At 45.6% G+C, this 17237-nt stretch overlaps 1 protein-coding gene across 1 annotated transcript; it reads right to left on the bottom strand.

Moving 5' to 3' along the window:
• Window positions 1-4819: 4819 nt before the first annotated feature.
• Window positions 4820-11378, bottom strand: cdk4 (cyclin dependent kinase 4). Its single transcript, XM_080000043.1, has 8 exons — window positions 11201-11378; window positions 7759-7989; window positions 7428-7563; window positions 7105-7272; window positions 6688-6797; window positions 6130-6180; window positions 5884-6019; window positions 4820-5717 (listed from the first exon to the last, which is right to left on the bottom strand). Exons 2-8 carry the CDS (start codon window positions 7974-7976, stop codon window positions 5577-5579), a joined length of 960 nt encoding a protein of 319 aa, XP_079856169.1. The 5' UTR covers window positions 7977-7989; window positions 11201-11378; the 3' UTR covers window positions 4820-5576.
• Window positions 11379-17237: the final 5859 nt, after the last annotated feature.

The following is a 17237-nucleotide window of genomic DNA, read 5'->3' as shown; positions in this document are numbered from 1 at the left end:
GGAGGGAGGGAGGGAGGGAGGGAGGGAGGGAGGGGGGGGGGGGGTGAGGGAGAGAGGGTCCCGTTGGAAAAAAAAAAAAAAAAAAAAGAGGGGGGATTCAAGCGGGAGGATCGGCGTCAAGCGAGCGACTGTACATCGCGGCCGCGTCCCCCGCGTTGGGTAAAAAAAAAAAAAAAAAAAAAAAAGAAGCGCCCCCCCCCCTCGGACCCTCTCGGCCGCCGCGTCCTCTCCTCCGAGCGCCTCCTCCAATTAGCGAGTCAATAAAACGCGGCGGCGGGGCGGAGGAAAGCCCCCGCCGGCCCAGCACCGCCCCTCCTCCTCCTCCTCCTCCACCTCCACCTCCACCTCCACCCCACCTCTAGCGAACGCCCCCCTCCGCCGCCGCCGCCGCCGCCGCCTTTGCTAGCCCGGCGTCAGTGCGCGCTACGGGGGGCCGGATTCAGCGAGGAGAGCGGCCGCCCCGGATGACGCCCGGTCTTTGGGTCCTCACTTGCGGTTGACACCGTAAAAGGGGGGGGGGGGGGGGGCAAACCAGCCCTCTCTCACCGATCTCCATCACCCTCCGTGTCCTCCATGGCCTTCCACCCTCCGCTGTCCTTCACGGGGGGCCGTCTCCCGGGGTAGTTCCAGCTTTGTCTCCGCCACGCGTGACGATCCACTGGGGGGGTTGGAAGGCAGGAAAGTGGAAGCTATTTGGGGAGGTTTGGGAGCCGCCTTTCTTAGCTAACGTTCCAAAAAAGGGCCTTCAAAATTTAAAAGGGCGTTTTGAACGTTTAGCATTAGGCAAAGCTCAATAAAAATGACTGGGTATGTGAAGAAAGTGGAATTGAAGCTCAGTAGTATAACCAGAAAAGTATACTTAATTTAAGAAACGTATGTGATCGGGGATTCTAAATAATACTTTCAAATTTATAAGGGGAAATAACAGCTTTGGTCAGTCTGGCATTTGGTTTTTAACTATAAGCTCTGCTAAGTGTCATGTCATTTATTATTTTAAAAAATGGGATAAAAAGAGTTGTTCGTAATATGGGTGAGAAAAGTGATTGATTTCAATTACAAAAACCTTTCATGACGGGCAACTTTTCTCAGCTGCAGTACAAAGGCAGGTCTCGTATTAAATAAAGATATGAACATACAGTATCTGAATTGTTGTTTGTGCATTACATCGTTAAAACATTGCCCTGGATTAGATATGTTTCTTTTCAAAGGACTGTTTTATTGAAACAGCGCTATTTTATTAAAAATCAACGAATCAGTCATTCAATGATAAAACAATCGTATTAAAATTGGATTGTGGAGTAAAATATTATATTAAATTGGATTTCAATATATCTGAACTTCCCAGCAAAAAATAAACCCTTCTCAAGGACACTTCCGAAGGTCTTCAGAACACGTGCCTGCCAACTACATTTTGTTCATCTGTTATTGCCTCCCGTTGAAACCTTGTTCACGCCATCCCTTACCCACTCTGCACTGGAAATATCATATTTGACAAAGAAGAGAGGAACTTTGTTTGTGTTGAACTTGAAGGACATGCTGTTGCTGCTGTCCGTGTGCTGTTGTAATAGTGTTTCTCCAGGCCGACTTGGAAGCTTGCTTTGCCACATGGGCCCCTGCTGATACGCCATTGTAACTACACATTTGGCCTCAGATTGATGCAGTAAACAATTTATCTGATAACAAAGGCCCACGAAAAGATTCGAGGTTCAATATTCATGTCGTTCAAACATGCGGCACTGGAAGGTGTGTCACAGGAGGCGATACAGGAGGCTCATACTCGTTCTCATACCATCCCACCCCAGAATCGCAGTGGGACACACATTTGACTCCGGTCACACCGAACCACCGGAGCTACCTGCCGCCAGCAGGAGATGGAGGGCCGTGCCAAGCCAGCCAAACAAAAGGCCCCCAGCAGGAAACCTCAGCCGGGCGTTTGGCCATACTGCCTTGCAGCAAAGCCACTTTCTCTCTCTCCCCCACCTCTTTCTTTAAGGACGAGTTATAATGGAATCCCAACGTGGTTATGGAGTATCTTTGTAATAATAGGCACCCCCGCCCAGTGCACACCTCCAAGGTTCCAGAGAAACAATTGTCCCTTTGGGCCACAGCATCGCAAAGAGGTTTCTGCGCGGATGAAAGCAACCTTCTGTCACGATTTAATGGAGCCTGCGTGTCTCCTTCGCATCAAAGTCGGACTACAGCATCAATCTACCTACGTAGCGCACGCTTTCTTTGGGAAACACAGAGGAGACCGTCAGACAACGCACCGCCACGGGTAAAGATCCACATTCCACTTGGACATGGGTAATGCTGTGTGCATTAAACTTGGTTGCACGCTCATACTTTTTAAACAATAAGCTTAACCGTTGTTAGATGACCACAGTTGAGCTGTCCCTTTTGGGTGATTTCACATTATCAATGATTGATTGACTAGAGCGCTGCATTAGAACAGTTAGATCATGAACCACAGACAGGGGTAAATGGTCTGATGCGTTTGGTTTTGCCTTGTCACCATATTTTACCAATTAGTCCTTCATACCTGTGAATGTATAAATTGGGATTTATGTGGTTCCATCTGACTTAAGCCCATATGTTCTGGATCCCACCATGGAGAGAAGTAAAGAGCGGTCCACCGACAGCGACTGGTGAATGGGTCCCTGTCAGCCTCTGGACAATCCTGAAAGGTCTGAACGAACAGTAATTGGTCTTGCAAGAACATCTGGCAGATGAGTCAATGTGCAGCAAATTCAATCACCAGGGGAGTTTTTCTTATGCCTCCAACTCAGGAAACCAAATAAATACCAGCGAAGAGAGGGGACATCGAAGTTAAGAAGAATGCGGCACCTAGTAAGTAATGTTCATATACTGTATCCTGTACATCCTGATACTACTGGGACCAGGTGTGCCTTCATAGGGGCCACGTCCTCTATAAATCACATTACCTCAGAGTGATTTCTGACCTCATTGTATTCAATTTCAATGTAAAAGCAGGAAAAAAACAAGTCATTTTATCAGCTGTTTGTGAACATTGTCATCCCGGGAGAGGATCCCTGAGAGCCGTCGAGCTTGTATGGGTCTCATGGGTCTTGTCATTAGGAATTGCGGAATATTTCGGCGTCGTTTGTCACTTGATGCCTTCAAGGACCAGGTAGGAACCCTTTCTGGGTTTGTTTTTTATTGCCCCTACCCTGTGCACACGACTGTGTGAGAGTATGGTAATGATTTAGATTGTTTCATAATAGATCAATCAGAGAGTCTAAAAGTTAAAGTCGGTATTATGCCTAAACAGCGTCTCATTAAAGATTCCATTTTATATTTATATATTCATTGTTTTCCAATTCTCCTTCAGACAGAGTGCACAATCGTGTATGCACAGTTTGGTGGTTATCTCGTCTTCCTTATTCCTCATCCGTGAAATTTGCCACAAATTCAAAGTGTTAAACAGTCAGCATGATTGTTGAAAAGGGGCATACAATTGTTAGGTGAGATGAGGCTTCGATGTTTGAGGTACACTCCTCTTTTGCCATCCTACGCCATTTGGTGTCACGACAACAGCATAGCGAGATGTGCGCACGGACGGGGGACAAATAGAAAGCAGGTTCTAAGAGGGTGCAGGGTGAGCGGCACGACGATAAAACTGCTGTAAACTCAAATGTTGAGGAGTTGATAATGGTTGATACACCAAGGGGCCAGCGTCTCAGATGTTCATTTTATCACGTCAGAAAAGAGTAGGAAAATGATATTGGGGCTAGGCAATTAAAGTGGTAATTCATAAAATTGTCTGCGTTGGATTACACTACAAGTCCCAGAATTCCATTAGAAAATGCAACGTTTTAGCTCCAAGACGATCATTTAATCCAAAGTATACCTTTGCATCAGCTGGATTGGGTTGTTTTCCTTAGTCTCTTGAAGCGGCGGGGGTATTTTTCCAACTGAGGGCCTTGTTAATTTCTGTGAATGTTCATCCATATCCGCAGTTTACGGACGACAACTAGAGACACGTCATCAAATTTACCGCGGCCGTCTTTCACTTCCCGCTCTTGCCCGATCAGTGCATCCTCGCTGAAAAAGGCGGACCCCACCACCAACACTGGAAACAGCATAGCGAGGACGACTTACAAAATGCAAATCCATGGAAAGGCTGTATTGTTCTAACCGTCAGCTGAATAAAACTGGGTTAAATATATTTAAAAAAATTAATTAACAAAATAATCTTACGGATTACCACTTTAAATGCTCATCAAAGACAGTAAAGAAACCCATACATAAAGTGGGTTGTTCATCAGTAATACTGTTAAACTATTATCCAGGTCCAGATTCAAAATTAATTAATAAATTAATAAATTAATTAATTAAGGTCATTGTCTGTTCATTAAGAGATCATTTGGGGTGCAGACAGGGGGGCACAATGACATTATTACATTAAAAAATTCCAAGTTAATTGTGAATTCTGGAAGAGTGAAACGGTTTTATAGATCAAAAGTGTGTGTGTACTCACATCGTAAACTGTGAAAATGATAAAGGCCATCCCTGGTTAAACAAAGGTCAAATTTAAAAAAAAAAAAGAAATTTGGGGCGTTCAGTCACGATTTCCCAAAAGGTTTGTCCGCTGCCAATTGAGTCTTCAGCTTTACTCTTCTCAACAACCAGTGTTTTATCATAAAAGATTTAAAAAAAAATGTAATTGTCACACCTTTCAATAAAGTTTAAGAATAAAAACAGGCTTGTACCCTAACGGAGTCGGCGCCATCTGCTGGTGGAGCTGATGGAGGCGGCCTCACCTCCACTCCCTACATAATGAACGCACACGCAGTCAGGAGGTGGTCAGAGCAGCTTTTAATAATTGGTCTTTGTGCTGGTTCCTTGCAGGTTGCTCTACTGTACAAACAAAAAACGAGAAACAAGAACATGAATGCATCGCCCTGATCCCAACGTGTCGTGCGCGCATCCTATCTCTGGGCTCCGCCTTTGTTTTTTGGATAATGCCACATGCAGATTTGAACTTGACAAGAGTGAGAATGTGTTTTATAGCGGCTGGTGTTCTTTTGTGTCTTTTCTGCTAACTACTAGAAACACAATAACCCCCTTTTCGGTAACAGAACCACACTAATAGCAGCCGCCAGCCCATGATTTCTAAATAGCAAGAGCTCAGATGGATTATTAGTTATGATGCATTTTAGTCAGGTTCATGTTTTGGAAAAACGTAAGGGGATCATTTCAAAATGCGGCAAAAAAACCCCGAAGCACATTATTCAGCCGCAGCACGTCTGGCAGATCCAGCAGTTACCAAATTATTACCTCTCACAAAAGGCGTAACCGACAAACCAAACGGCAAAAAAACACTGACATTTTCAACAACAAAATTAAAATCACAATTTGTGGCGTGTGCACGTTGAACATATGCTGCAGCTCCTCTCATGTCTCTCCTCTTCGTTCTCAATCTGCAATCAAGAACCCGCTGGGAATGTGTCTGCGGGGTGGGGGGCTCCATGTGATAAACATATCCCACGGAATAATCCAAAGTCCCAGATGTCTTGAATGGCAACGCATCAGGTAAAACTACAATTTCACTGAGGCTAGGTGACATTTAAACCCAAATTCCTATTGTTCTCCGAATCATCACCCCTGGCAACGTGTTTATCCTCATCTTTAAAATACGGGTGGTCGAGAGCGTTCAGGGCGGATACCCTCCTCAGGGGGTCGAAGGTGAGCATTTCCTGTGGACACAAATACGCACATTTAAGGGCAATATCCGTGACACCGTTGAAGCCTCCACCCAAAATAAAACATTCGCCCGAACAAACTGTCCCGCTGGGGAAAGTACATTTGCCAGCGAACGCCGCCTGCCAATTTCCTATTTTTTAAGTATTCTGGCACGCTCACCAGCAGTAGGTGCGCTCCCTGCTCATTAATCTCCGGAACAAAGTCCGTAATTGGACGGGGAAAGAGAGGCGGGAAGCTTTTCCTGGAGATTGTGACATCGGCGGGCCACTCGTCCTCCGACGGCAAGCCGACGACCCTGAAACGACACGCGGCCCGGATGGGGGTGAGATCGATCGGCGACCAAGGTTTGAGACTTTCCGAGCGCCCGGCGCGGCGCAGCGCAGCGGTCGCTGGCCAGATACTCACTCAAAGATCTTCCCCAGTTGGTCCATTTCGGAGTCGCCGCAGAACAGGGGTCTAGACAAAAGAGGTTTGTGAGAGTTAACACGTGCGAGGCTCGATCATTGGGTCACGCCAGGCCCGTCATGTACGGATGTCGAGCGTGTTGGGGATCTTAAGCCGCTGAAGGCGAGACGCGCTCGGTATTGCCGGCATGCAGACTCATTGTGTGACACCTCGACAAGAGCATGACAGCGTATTCATATTGCCCAGTGAATCATTATCCTGCAAAATTAAGTAACTTGGACGAAAAGACATGTTTTAGGTAATTGTCAGCGGGACCAGGAGGCCGTTTTAAGGCAGGTTTCTCACCAAATGGCTAACGTTTTCCAGTAGACAACATTAAAAATCAAAAAATGTGAACCATGATCAGAAAAAAAGAGTCAAACATATGTAAAACATATGCCCTGACCAGTAAACGGACGACAACAATACGTATCCCTACTGTGTGTGTGTGTGTGTGTGTGTGTGTGTGTCTGCGCGTCTCGTCTTTTTTTACGCGACCACATTCGTTCCCTCACTCACTTGCGTCTGAACATCTCAGCGAAGATACAGCCAGTGCTCCAGATGTCCACGGGCGTGGCGTAGGAGGACTGCAGCAGCACCTCCGGGGGCCGGTACCACAGAGTCACCACCTGAGACACAGCACGCCGGCAGCGGCGACCGTCAACACGGGAGGGGCTCCTACCGTCAAGCGACTATATGTGACATCACTCGTGGGGAATGGTAGCTCAGGAGGTAGAGCCGTTCGATCCCAGGCTCCTCCTGCTAGCATGCTGTAGTGTCCTTGAGCAAGACACTTAACCCACAATTTCTCCTGATGGCTGCGTCCATCAGTGTTCGAATAATTATAGGTCGCTTTGGATAAAAAGCGTCTGCTAAATGTAACATGGCGTAGGCGACGAAGGCCAAGACTTGTCTTTTTTTTTTTGGGGTTCTTACCACAGGAGTGAGCGCCATGTGGCAGCTGTAAATCCTGGCCAGTCCGAAGTCGGCCAGCTTCACCTGGCCTTGGCTGGTCACCAAAATGTTCTCCGGTTTCAGGTCCCGGTGCATCACTCGGTTAGAATGGAGGAACGCCAGACCACACAGCAGCTGGCGCATCAGGTCCTAAAGTAGTGCACACACATATCACCAAAACCAAAACGATTAAGCAGGAACCTCGATGGGAACTTCTATGAATCTATGTGAGAATGGAAGGGAAGGGAAAAAAACAACAAAAAAAAAAACAACGACGCGGCGTCATGGTGTCCCTCGGGTCTTACTTTCACACTGTCGGGGGATAATCCCGGCGCCGGGGCTTTCTCCAGGTAGGTCTTGAGGTCCTGGTCCACATGCTCGAATACTAGAGTGACTTTAGTCTCTTGCTCCGTCCTCTGGGTAGCACATACATCCATCAGCCTGAACAACGTACAAAAACACATCAAGGGTCCGGTCGTCCACTTCAGCCTCTCCTTCTCGCACCCGTTGTCTTCTGCAAGAGCGAGGTTTCGTGGCGAGCCGCGCTTAATCTCCCAGTTACAGACAGGCATATTCATCCCTCCCAACCGTTTTTTTTATTTTTATTTTTTTTCCCTCTTTCGTTTTTTTTTTTACCTGACAACGTTGGGATGGTCAAACTGCTCCAGCCTTTTCAGGAGAGCCACCTCTCTGACCGTGGAGATGGGGAGACCGTCCTGGTCCGTCTGGACACGGACACTTTTCAGAGCCACAAACTGCCCGCTCTCCATGTCCCGGGCCTTGTACACCGTCCCGTAGGCCCCCCCGCCGATTTCCGCCACTCGCTCATACTGAACACTGGTACTCTGGGCCATGGCGAGACTGAGACTGTTCACAGAAGGGGGCAGGAGGGGAGAGGGAGAGAGGGGGAGAAAGAGACGCAAAACAATCATGTTTATCGAAACGGTCCGGTCGGTGTTTGTGACCAAGTTGGGCTTAAATGGGAGAGCCCGAAAAAAAAAAAAAAAAAAAACATCACAAAATAATCTGGTCAATCTGCTGCGAGTTGGACGCTTCAAATGAGCTACTTATGAAGGTAGAACAACTGGTTCTACTACAGAGAAATGATATCAAGGACATTTTTTGATACGTAAGGTTTTGTCATTTGACGCCAGTGCCTTGTCTTCATCCATCTACAGCGTTAGGGGCGGGGTTCAACCTCTCCATATGCAGCTACAACTCAGGGGATCCCACGCACCCTCAGGCGTTCTTGGATAAATGTGAGACTCGAGTGAGGAGCCAATTGTAGCTTGGCCTAGAGTGGGTAAAAGGGAAGCTGGATGTTGCCACGACAACCGTCCCCCTTCAGAGAGAGAGAGGGCGTGGGGATGAAGAGTCGTCCTCCGTTCTAAAAGGCGTCGGCACCGACGAGCCGGCCCTCAGTGGCAAGCGCGGGGGAGAAAAGAAGCATCGATCGCTTGGAGGCCCGACGGCTTCGGCGACCTGGGCTGTGCTCCATCACCACCCCCCTCCGCTCACCCATCGACGACCTATCAAGTTGCTATGCCCAGCCCCGCCGTCGCATACGCCCCCCCCACTCCAGACCCTCTACGTCAGCGTCACCCAGGTGAGGAGCTCTGCCCGCTCCGCCCGCTCCGTCCAGCCAAGGCTGCTCTTGCCGAAGGTTTCGGGACCAGGGTTCGCAAAGGATGCACCCGCCCAAAAGCTGGGGATTGCCATCCCCTCCTTCAGCCTCTCGTTCTCTGGTTAAACGGCTGAAGAGGGCTCCCTCTTTGGAGTCGGGCGAGTCCCAGGGAATGAATTCAAACAACAAAGTGGACTGAACACACAGCCCTGAGGCGTTCCACATTAAAGCACAGAGCAGGCTGCTCTTCCAGAGGAGGACGAGGTCAATTAAAGTGTGCAACTGGCAGCAGCAGATCCTCTCCTAGTTTGTTATAATAAATGGCCTGTTCTTTGCCGTGGTGTGCCGCGGAGGCTGCATAATGGCTGGGGAGACTAATAGACTTAACAAGCTGCCGAGGAAGGCCAATTGTGTTGTTAGATTTAAACTGGGAAGACTTCAGGCAGTGGCAGAGAAAATAATGAGGGTTCAAATCAACTCCATCTTGGACAGCCATTACAACTCTCTCTCTGGAGAGCTGGGGCGGTTGAGCAGCTCTGGAGGGTGTGTCCATCTCGGGGTATTCCTCCCCTCTAAAACGCGATGCCATTAAACTTAGGGCTCCTACTGCCCTGCAGGGGAATTTTGAGTTTTCCGTTTTTGCTGGCAGGCATTAGGCCACATAAAACAGCTTTTGGGTTGAGCCTGCTGTCTTTATAAACAGCCACGACTAAAGAGCACTATGTAGTTTAAAAAGCAGAATGATGTGTATATGATATTTTATAATGCCTACTGAAATACTCATCATGCTTGTACTTTTAGTCAATAACCTCTCTGGGCTTTCAGTCATCCAGTCGGTCAAATTTTGGTCTGGTTCTTGGAACATTTTCCCATCTAGATCTGTCACACAACAAAAAAACTAACTTTATTCTATGAATATTTTGTCAGTTTTTATTAATGGTTTCATATTTTATATTTAGCCAAAGGACTTCTAAGAGCAGGGGCAGTGTGCATGCATATTATTTTCAGAATTAAACTGGGCCTCGGAAATCAGGTGGATGGATTCCTGTACCCATATCTAAAGTGGGTAAATAGTGTTTTGATAGTTTGCCCAAGGTCTTAAATAATAGATCCTGTACTCAAAATTTAAAAAAAAATGTCCGTGTTTGATTGAAAGAAAGACCCACCAGTCACAAGGCCAGCTAGAGGCACGTACAGTATATGGACCACCATGCTTGAAAACAGAAAAAAAGGAAGTCACTCAAACAGTACCTACCTGTTTACCAATATAGGTGCGCTGGATCCCCTCAAGCCCCGACAGCTAATAAGATATTTTCATAGAAAACAACATTCGAGTAAAAAAAACATGGCAACCTGCATGAGCACCGGTGGACGGTAACAAGGTACAAGTACTTTGTTGCTGTAATCAAGTAAATGTTTCAAGTATCTGTACTTACTGTAAGTATAATCAGTCTCAGGGACTTGACTTTTACGCCACAACGTCTGAAAGAAAATATCTGGCCTTTGTACTATAATTTAGATATCAATATACCGTATATAACTGCACTGGCACTGATCTGCAGGACAAGGTACAGTAGGTACACAGGCATGCAGTATTATAGGCTTGGTTGTAATGATACTGTAATACTTTGAACATCCGTGTCCATACTATTGTATACATAGTTCATCATGGGCGGAAATTTCCCAATTATATTTACAACCGAAGTCAATAATATAATCCATAGCACCACCTAGCAGCTTTTAACATACCTTTATCCGGCACACAGAGCACAATTTGTAAATTCTGAATAAATTGTACATTTTTTTAGACTGTTAAGCTTTTATTTTTTTTAATGTTGGGTTCGTCTGGTTGCACAACAATGCACCAACCCGAACCCAGATGAATGGTTTAATATATACTCTGTGTGTGTGTGTGTGTGTGTCTGTACTTCTGGCGCTCCCTGAGAAATGAACCGACATTAAAAATTGATTTCTTTCCTAAATATGTATGAGGTGGACGTCGATCTTCCCCGGAAGCGGCGCACGTCCCCCCGCCGCCCATTGGCCGCTCCCCGCGGCAGACAGGGGAAGTGGCCGGCGCACGGACACGTGGTGCCGCTGCTCTGCCAGTCTTTGTTGATTAATAAACAAAGTTAAGTCCGAAATCGAGGGCGAAACGCGGCGCCAAACCCGCGCAGACGCGCACGGACGTGGCGCACAAAACGACCGCGGATTTGAGAGGAATAAACGTGCGTGCGTACGTAAAAACACGCCGCGGCGATGATTGTAGTATAAGTTCACAAAAACAACAACAACAACAACAACAACAACAACAACAGAAAAAAAAAATGTGAGACAAAACTATTGTTTACCAAAGTGTTACGCGTCAAATAGTTCTAAAAAAAAAAGACAAAGACAAAAGACTGCCACGGTAGTACTTGATCATAAGCATGTTTTATACGGTAACCCACTTACCACGTCTGCAGTTGTGGCTGTGGCTGGCGGGTGTTGTTGGAGCTCTTAGAAGGGCGTCATCCTCCCTGGCGCGCTGCTGAGAAAGACGATCCCGGCCGGGTCGGATCCGCCGGCGGACTGGGTCTTCGGGGAGGCGCGCCACTCGGCTTGGGCTTCGGGCCTCCACTTTTTTTCCCAAGTCTTTTTGGCGACACTCTTCCTGTTGCCTCGAACTCTCTGGGTGGAGCCAAACCGCCGAGGCCAAGTCATCAAAACTTGTGAATGGGATTTTTAATTCACAACTGTTAATGTTTACTAAGGTAAACATGCACATGAAATAAGGTGTGTCAACGCATCTTATACTATAATATTTATTATAATTAATTACAAAACAATAATAATCGTGTATTCAACTTTACAATGTAAATGTTTTTTATATATTTATGATTATATATTTATATTGTGTATACATCTATTTTACAATGTTTCAAATGGGTTTAAGGCAATTTTTATATATTACAACGATAAAACGGAATGAAAATCAGAAACTTTAGCTGCTCAAGGCATTTTGCAACCATTTCACCGCATACAGTATGATTCTAGAGCACTTGGAAAAACTTAAAAAGTAATTAAAGAGATTTTTAATCAAAATAACATTGATAAGGTGGGCAAATTTCCCACACACGACAAATACAACCATAATAACCTTAATAGCGCTCAGTGTCATTTTAGATGTTTAATATATGCACGTAATCACATTTCTATGTTTGCAGAACAATGACTTCCTATTCATTGTTAACCCAATTGGGAAAGAGCCCTTGCGACCGACAATGCAGTGGTATCTCGAGGTCAAATTACAATGGTGTGTACCAAACACCCTGTCACAGGAAGTGTGTTGTCTTCCCTGAAGTCGTGTTCGGCATTACTGTCCTATCTTCTCAGAAATCCTTTGTAAGAACGCTTAATTATTTATGAATCTTGTAGAACTGCAACACCCGTCCCGATGACAATGAAGTAGCCATGTAATGTATTGAATACAAATATGGCGAGGATTTTCTTTCTTCTTCAACAGTCTTTGGGAAATCGAATTTAATCTGTCAATCCATACAAATAGGAATACATAATTCCTATTTGTATGTAAACACACAACATCTGACCCATTGACTAATAGAAGGAAACAATTTTGTGCGAACAAATCACACAGGAGAAAGAAAAAGCATTACTCCATAGCAGCAAGACCGCGCATTGAGTTGTTTCTTGTCAGTCAGATAAGTAAAATGAAGTTCACCAGCCAGACTAATATCAGCGTTTGCTGGATATCGGTGCTCTCGTCAATAAAAAAGCGAGGCGAAAACAATGTCAAACTGGGTCAGAAAGATGTGTGGATGGAGAGCCAAGGGAAGGGTAGATTTCTGGATCGGTCAAATTAGGACAAACCTCGATTTATAAACAAGTTTACATGGACAGAGGAGTGTGGTTGGTTCCTCCAACAGTGGAACTGATCCGGTTTTCCCCAGTTCCATGGTGCGGCCTGCAGAGAGAGCTGTTGGGCCCCTGACCCTGTGATGGCTCAGTGCTGGTGTTCACCATAAATATCAGGCTCCAGCCCAGAAACCTGCAATCTTCAGGCATCCGCGTGTCTGTGCTTCTTGGTAAAGTTATGTAAGAGCTGGTAACTGGTTAGTAGTCGGGGCGGAAACGGGGCATCTGTAGCAGGGGCTGAACCGATGATGGGCGGCCCTCGAAAACACTCCTTCCCAAGCCCATAAAATAAAAAATAAAAAAGAACACACACTTACCGCTTTTGTTTTTCTCACGAACATTGTATTTTGCACACTCCCGACCGTCCCACGCTGTGTTCTTTTATTTCATTTTTAACGGCGGTCGTCACCGGCAGCTTGTTTGATGCGTTTGAAGGTCTCTCTTTATCCCACAACCTACGCACTTTTCCAGTTTCTTTGAAACACTGACATATCCCTGACAGCCTACCTTGATATTTGTAAAACACATTATTCCCATGAAAGCCATTAAGTGGAATGCCCAAAAAAGCCGGGATGTTAAAAATGTTGAACCTCCCACTCTCCTGCTGTCTGATATCGATGGCGTCTTCCAATAACATGCTCGGCCAACTCCTCCTCGGGACACACCGGCCCGATGTGTTCCCATGAAGGAACATTCTTAGTCCTTAGAACACTCTCCACGATGGACCTTTTCCTTTCCTTATGCAAGTACGAGCTGGGATCCAAATAAAAAAGCTTGACGCTTCCCTAGTTGACACATTCATTGATGGTCCACAGAACGCACGATAAGTCCCGATCCCCAAATGCTGATGATTGAACTGTGGCTTTGCCTCTGCCACCAGTTCTAACGCCGTCATGCGCTAAAGTCATTCGTTGTTCTCTTTCACGTCTCGACTTATTTGACCTTGGTAGGTAAAATGCAGCTCGTGCGACAGCACCGAGACATTCATACATAGTCAATATATTCATGTCCCAACCTCCTCTGCAATGCATCTATGTATCCTGCCCCCCCAAAAAACAAAAACCCCATCCCCTCAGCTAAATTGGTTCCTACTGCATCTGTATTCAGCAGATATTCAGTTTGACAATCCAGTCAAGGATCGATTGATTGATGGATGGATGGATGGATGGATGGATGGATGGATGGATGGATGGATTAATTGATCGTCCATATTGATTGTAGATGAATTGGAAGAAATTGTGGGAACAATTTGAGAATTCCCCATCAGATCGCAATTCAAGTTGTCAGCCAGCACTCTTATACTCTTCTCCTACTGCAACTTTCACTCTAATGCTCATTTTATAGGACAGTTCAAATCAAAACCTTATAATATGTAGAAAATCCACGATCCACCGATTTTGCTCTGCCTCCGAATTCCTAACACACATATCTGATGAACAGCACTTACAACCTCTTAATGCCTTTATGGCTGACAAAGAGGCCTTCCAAACAAATTATTAGGTCTATGATGGCCCCATTTGATTATATTTTTTACGAAATCTGCTCTTATAAGGCAGAATAATTACTCTGCGCTCCAAATAATATGCATTTGCCTTTCTGTAATTATTTTTCCATACGTTTACAGACGTCAGAGGTGCGGGTCCCTGGCTAGAAGGCTTAGCCGCGCCGTTTCCTGGCTTCCAAACAGGAATAAATTGCACTTTTTGCCAACTCTGAGGAGGTTTTCCCCCCTACCATACTTTTGAGAGCTTACATTCAACCCCTCTTTGTTCAGGTGATTCTTCGAGTTATAAATGTCATCTTCATCCCTGGCGAGGTTTTTTTTTCCCCCCCAGATTGATCGAGTCCTATTTACACATCTAGAAAAATCAACCACTTCTCGTATCCTTTAGTGTCTCCACAAACACTTTGATTTTTCATTTCCCTATTTACTTGATTTATGATCCTGATCGACCAACGTTTGGGTCTTCCTCTGGCTCATAACTGTCTCCTTTCTTTATCAATCACACGCACACACACACGCACGCACGCACGCATGCCAATTTTACATTCGTAAACTCTGCCAGCTTGCCCTCTAAAAACACCCCTCCGTCCTCCCTCCTCGCCTATTACTGCTTATCTCAGCCCTATCTCACGCACCAGGGGGAATGATCTCTCCCTCAAATCGACTCCTCACAAACACCCCACTCACAAATCCTATCGACGCTGGATCTGGCGTAGACCGCTCATTCCTTATCGCATGTATTCGTGTCCTCCCGTCCTGCATTAACCCTTTTGGGAGAACAGACCCTCTGTTATGGGCGTAGCGTCCGTCATGCTGCCCGGGAGGCTACGCCGGGCATTTAATTGATCACCCCCCGCCCTGTTTCTTGCTTGCCTCGCCCTTCAGCTTCCTCAAATCTATTTTTATTTTATTTCTGAGATTTATTAAAGTAGATTATTACTATCGAGTGCCCACCTCAAGTCACACTTCCCGCACGAAAAGAACATCTGGTTTAATCAGCGTTTTGTCACCTCCAGTTTTGTAGATTTCGGTCCATTAACGAGTGAGATTCATTCCACTGAGAGAAACGCCGCACGATCACGATCCTCCGGCACATACTGAATCCCAAAAGTTTCAATCCTCCCCAGGACAGTCCTGACATGTAGATCATGGAGTTCAACTTAGAAAAAAACGTTCTGTTCTCTCCTTCTTAGCTCCCCTGGTCCGCTGCCAACTACCTCTTGCCAAACCTTTATGTTCAAACAACTCACCCTGTTTCTTGGTAATTCTCTTCTTCACTCTGACTTCTTGTTCTTCAGTTTCACATTTATTTGCTCACATCCTCTGAAAGCCACACTGAGTACAGCAACAGCTTATTACATTTCACTGCATATATGTATGAAAGTATGCATATGTATCTGACGAATAAAACTCTTGAATCTTCAGCTTCCTTGAGGTTTTTTGGCAATGTTTCCAATTATTGTAATTCATGAACCCAGAGATTGATTTGTTATATATATATATATATATATATATATATATATATAAACTGATCAGCCACAACATTAAAACCACTGACAGGTGAGGTTAACAACATTGCTCTTCTTGTTCCAGTGGCTCCTGTCAAGGGGTGGGATATATGAGGCAGTAAGTGAACAGTCAGTTCTTGAAGTTGATGTGTTGGAAGCAGGAAAAATGGTCAAGCGTAAGGATCTGAGCCACCTTGACAAGGAGCACATTGTGATGCTAGACGACTGGGTCAGAGCATCTCCAAAACCACAGGTCTTGTGGGGTGTTCCTGGTATGCAGTGGTTAGTTGCTACCAGGGGTCGAGGAAGGAAGACAGGTGAACCGGCAACAGGGGCATGGGTGCCCAAGGCTCATTGATGCTTGTGGAGAGCGAAGTCTAGTCCGTCTGGTTCGATCCTACAGATGAGCTACTGTAGCACAAATTGGTGAAAAAAGTTAATGCTGCTATGATAGAAAGGTGTCAGAACACACAGTGCATCACAGCTTGATGTGTATGGAGCTGTGTAGCTGCAGAGCGGTCAGAGTGTCCATGTTGACCCCTGTCCACCTCTGAAAGCTCCTACAATGGACACGTGAGCGTCAGAACTGGACCATGGAGCAAGTGGCCTGGTCTGATGAATCATGTTTTCTTCTACATCATGTGGATGGGTGGGGTTAGGGTCCGATCCGATGGAGCATCTATGGGATGTGCTGGAACAACAAGCCCGATACATGGGGGCCCCACCTTGTAACTTCCAGGACTTAAAGGATCTGCTGCTAACGTCCTGGTGCCAGACACCACAGGACACCTTCAGAGGTCTTGTGGAGTCCATGCCTCCACGGGTCACAGCTGCTTTGGCGGCACGAGGGGGAGCTGCACAGTATTAGTGGTTATTAGTGGTGGTTTTAATGTTGTTGCTGATCAGTGTGTGTGTGTGTGTGTGTGTGTGTGTGCGTGTGTGTGTGTGTGCGTGTATATATCTATATACTTTTCTGTGCCCCCACTGCTATTTCTTTGAGAACTCATAGGGGGCCATGGACCCCAGTATGGGAACCCCTGGTTATACTGTATAATTGGAAGCCATATATAATTCTATAGATCTATAACTTCAATCTTTAAATCACAGTAACTTTAACTTTCAAGGCGGTGGATTTGATCTGTGGATTTAAAAACTTAAAGGAATAATAATTAAAAATAATTAAAAATGAAAAGGCCAGGCCGATATTTTACCCTCATTATGTTCACACTATTTCAGTGTAAAAATATCTCAGTTTCATAAACTATACAAAATAAACTTTTTATCGTTTTACAAAATTGCAATAAAGTGGTTACCAACAAGAACAGCAAACTCCTGAAACACTTTACATATGCCAGAAAACAACATAAATCAACAAAGTGACGCTTGTGTTGAAGTCACCACAGTAAATTAAAAAAAAACAAAAAACAAAAAACCTGGCAACCCGCGAGCCTCGCGGTCGGAATCGTGACGTAAAAATCCTGCGACGTGAGCTAAGCAGCGTGGTTACGTTGAACAGACACCGGCGCGGGAGGTTTGCTGGTTGTTGTGTTCACTTCCCATTTGT

The sequence above is a fragment of the Zeus faber genome (assembly GCF_960531495.2).
Source record: "Zeus faber genome assembly, chromosome: 5".
In the NCBI taxonomy this organism is placed as follows: Eukaryota; Metazoa; Chordata; class Actinopteri; order Zeiformes; family Zeidae; genus Zeus; species Zeus faber.
The sequence above is the reverse complement of the archived record's forward strand: the minus strand, read 5'-3'. Positions and strand labels throughout refer to the sequence as shown.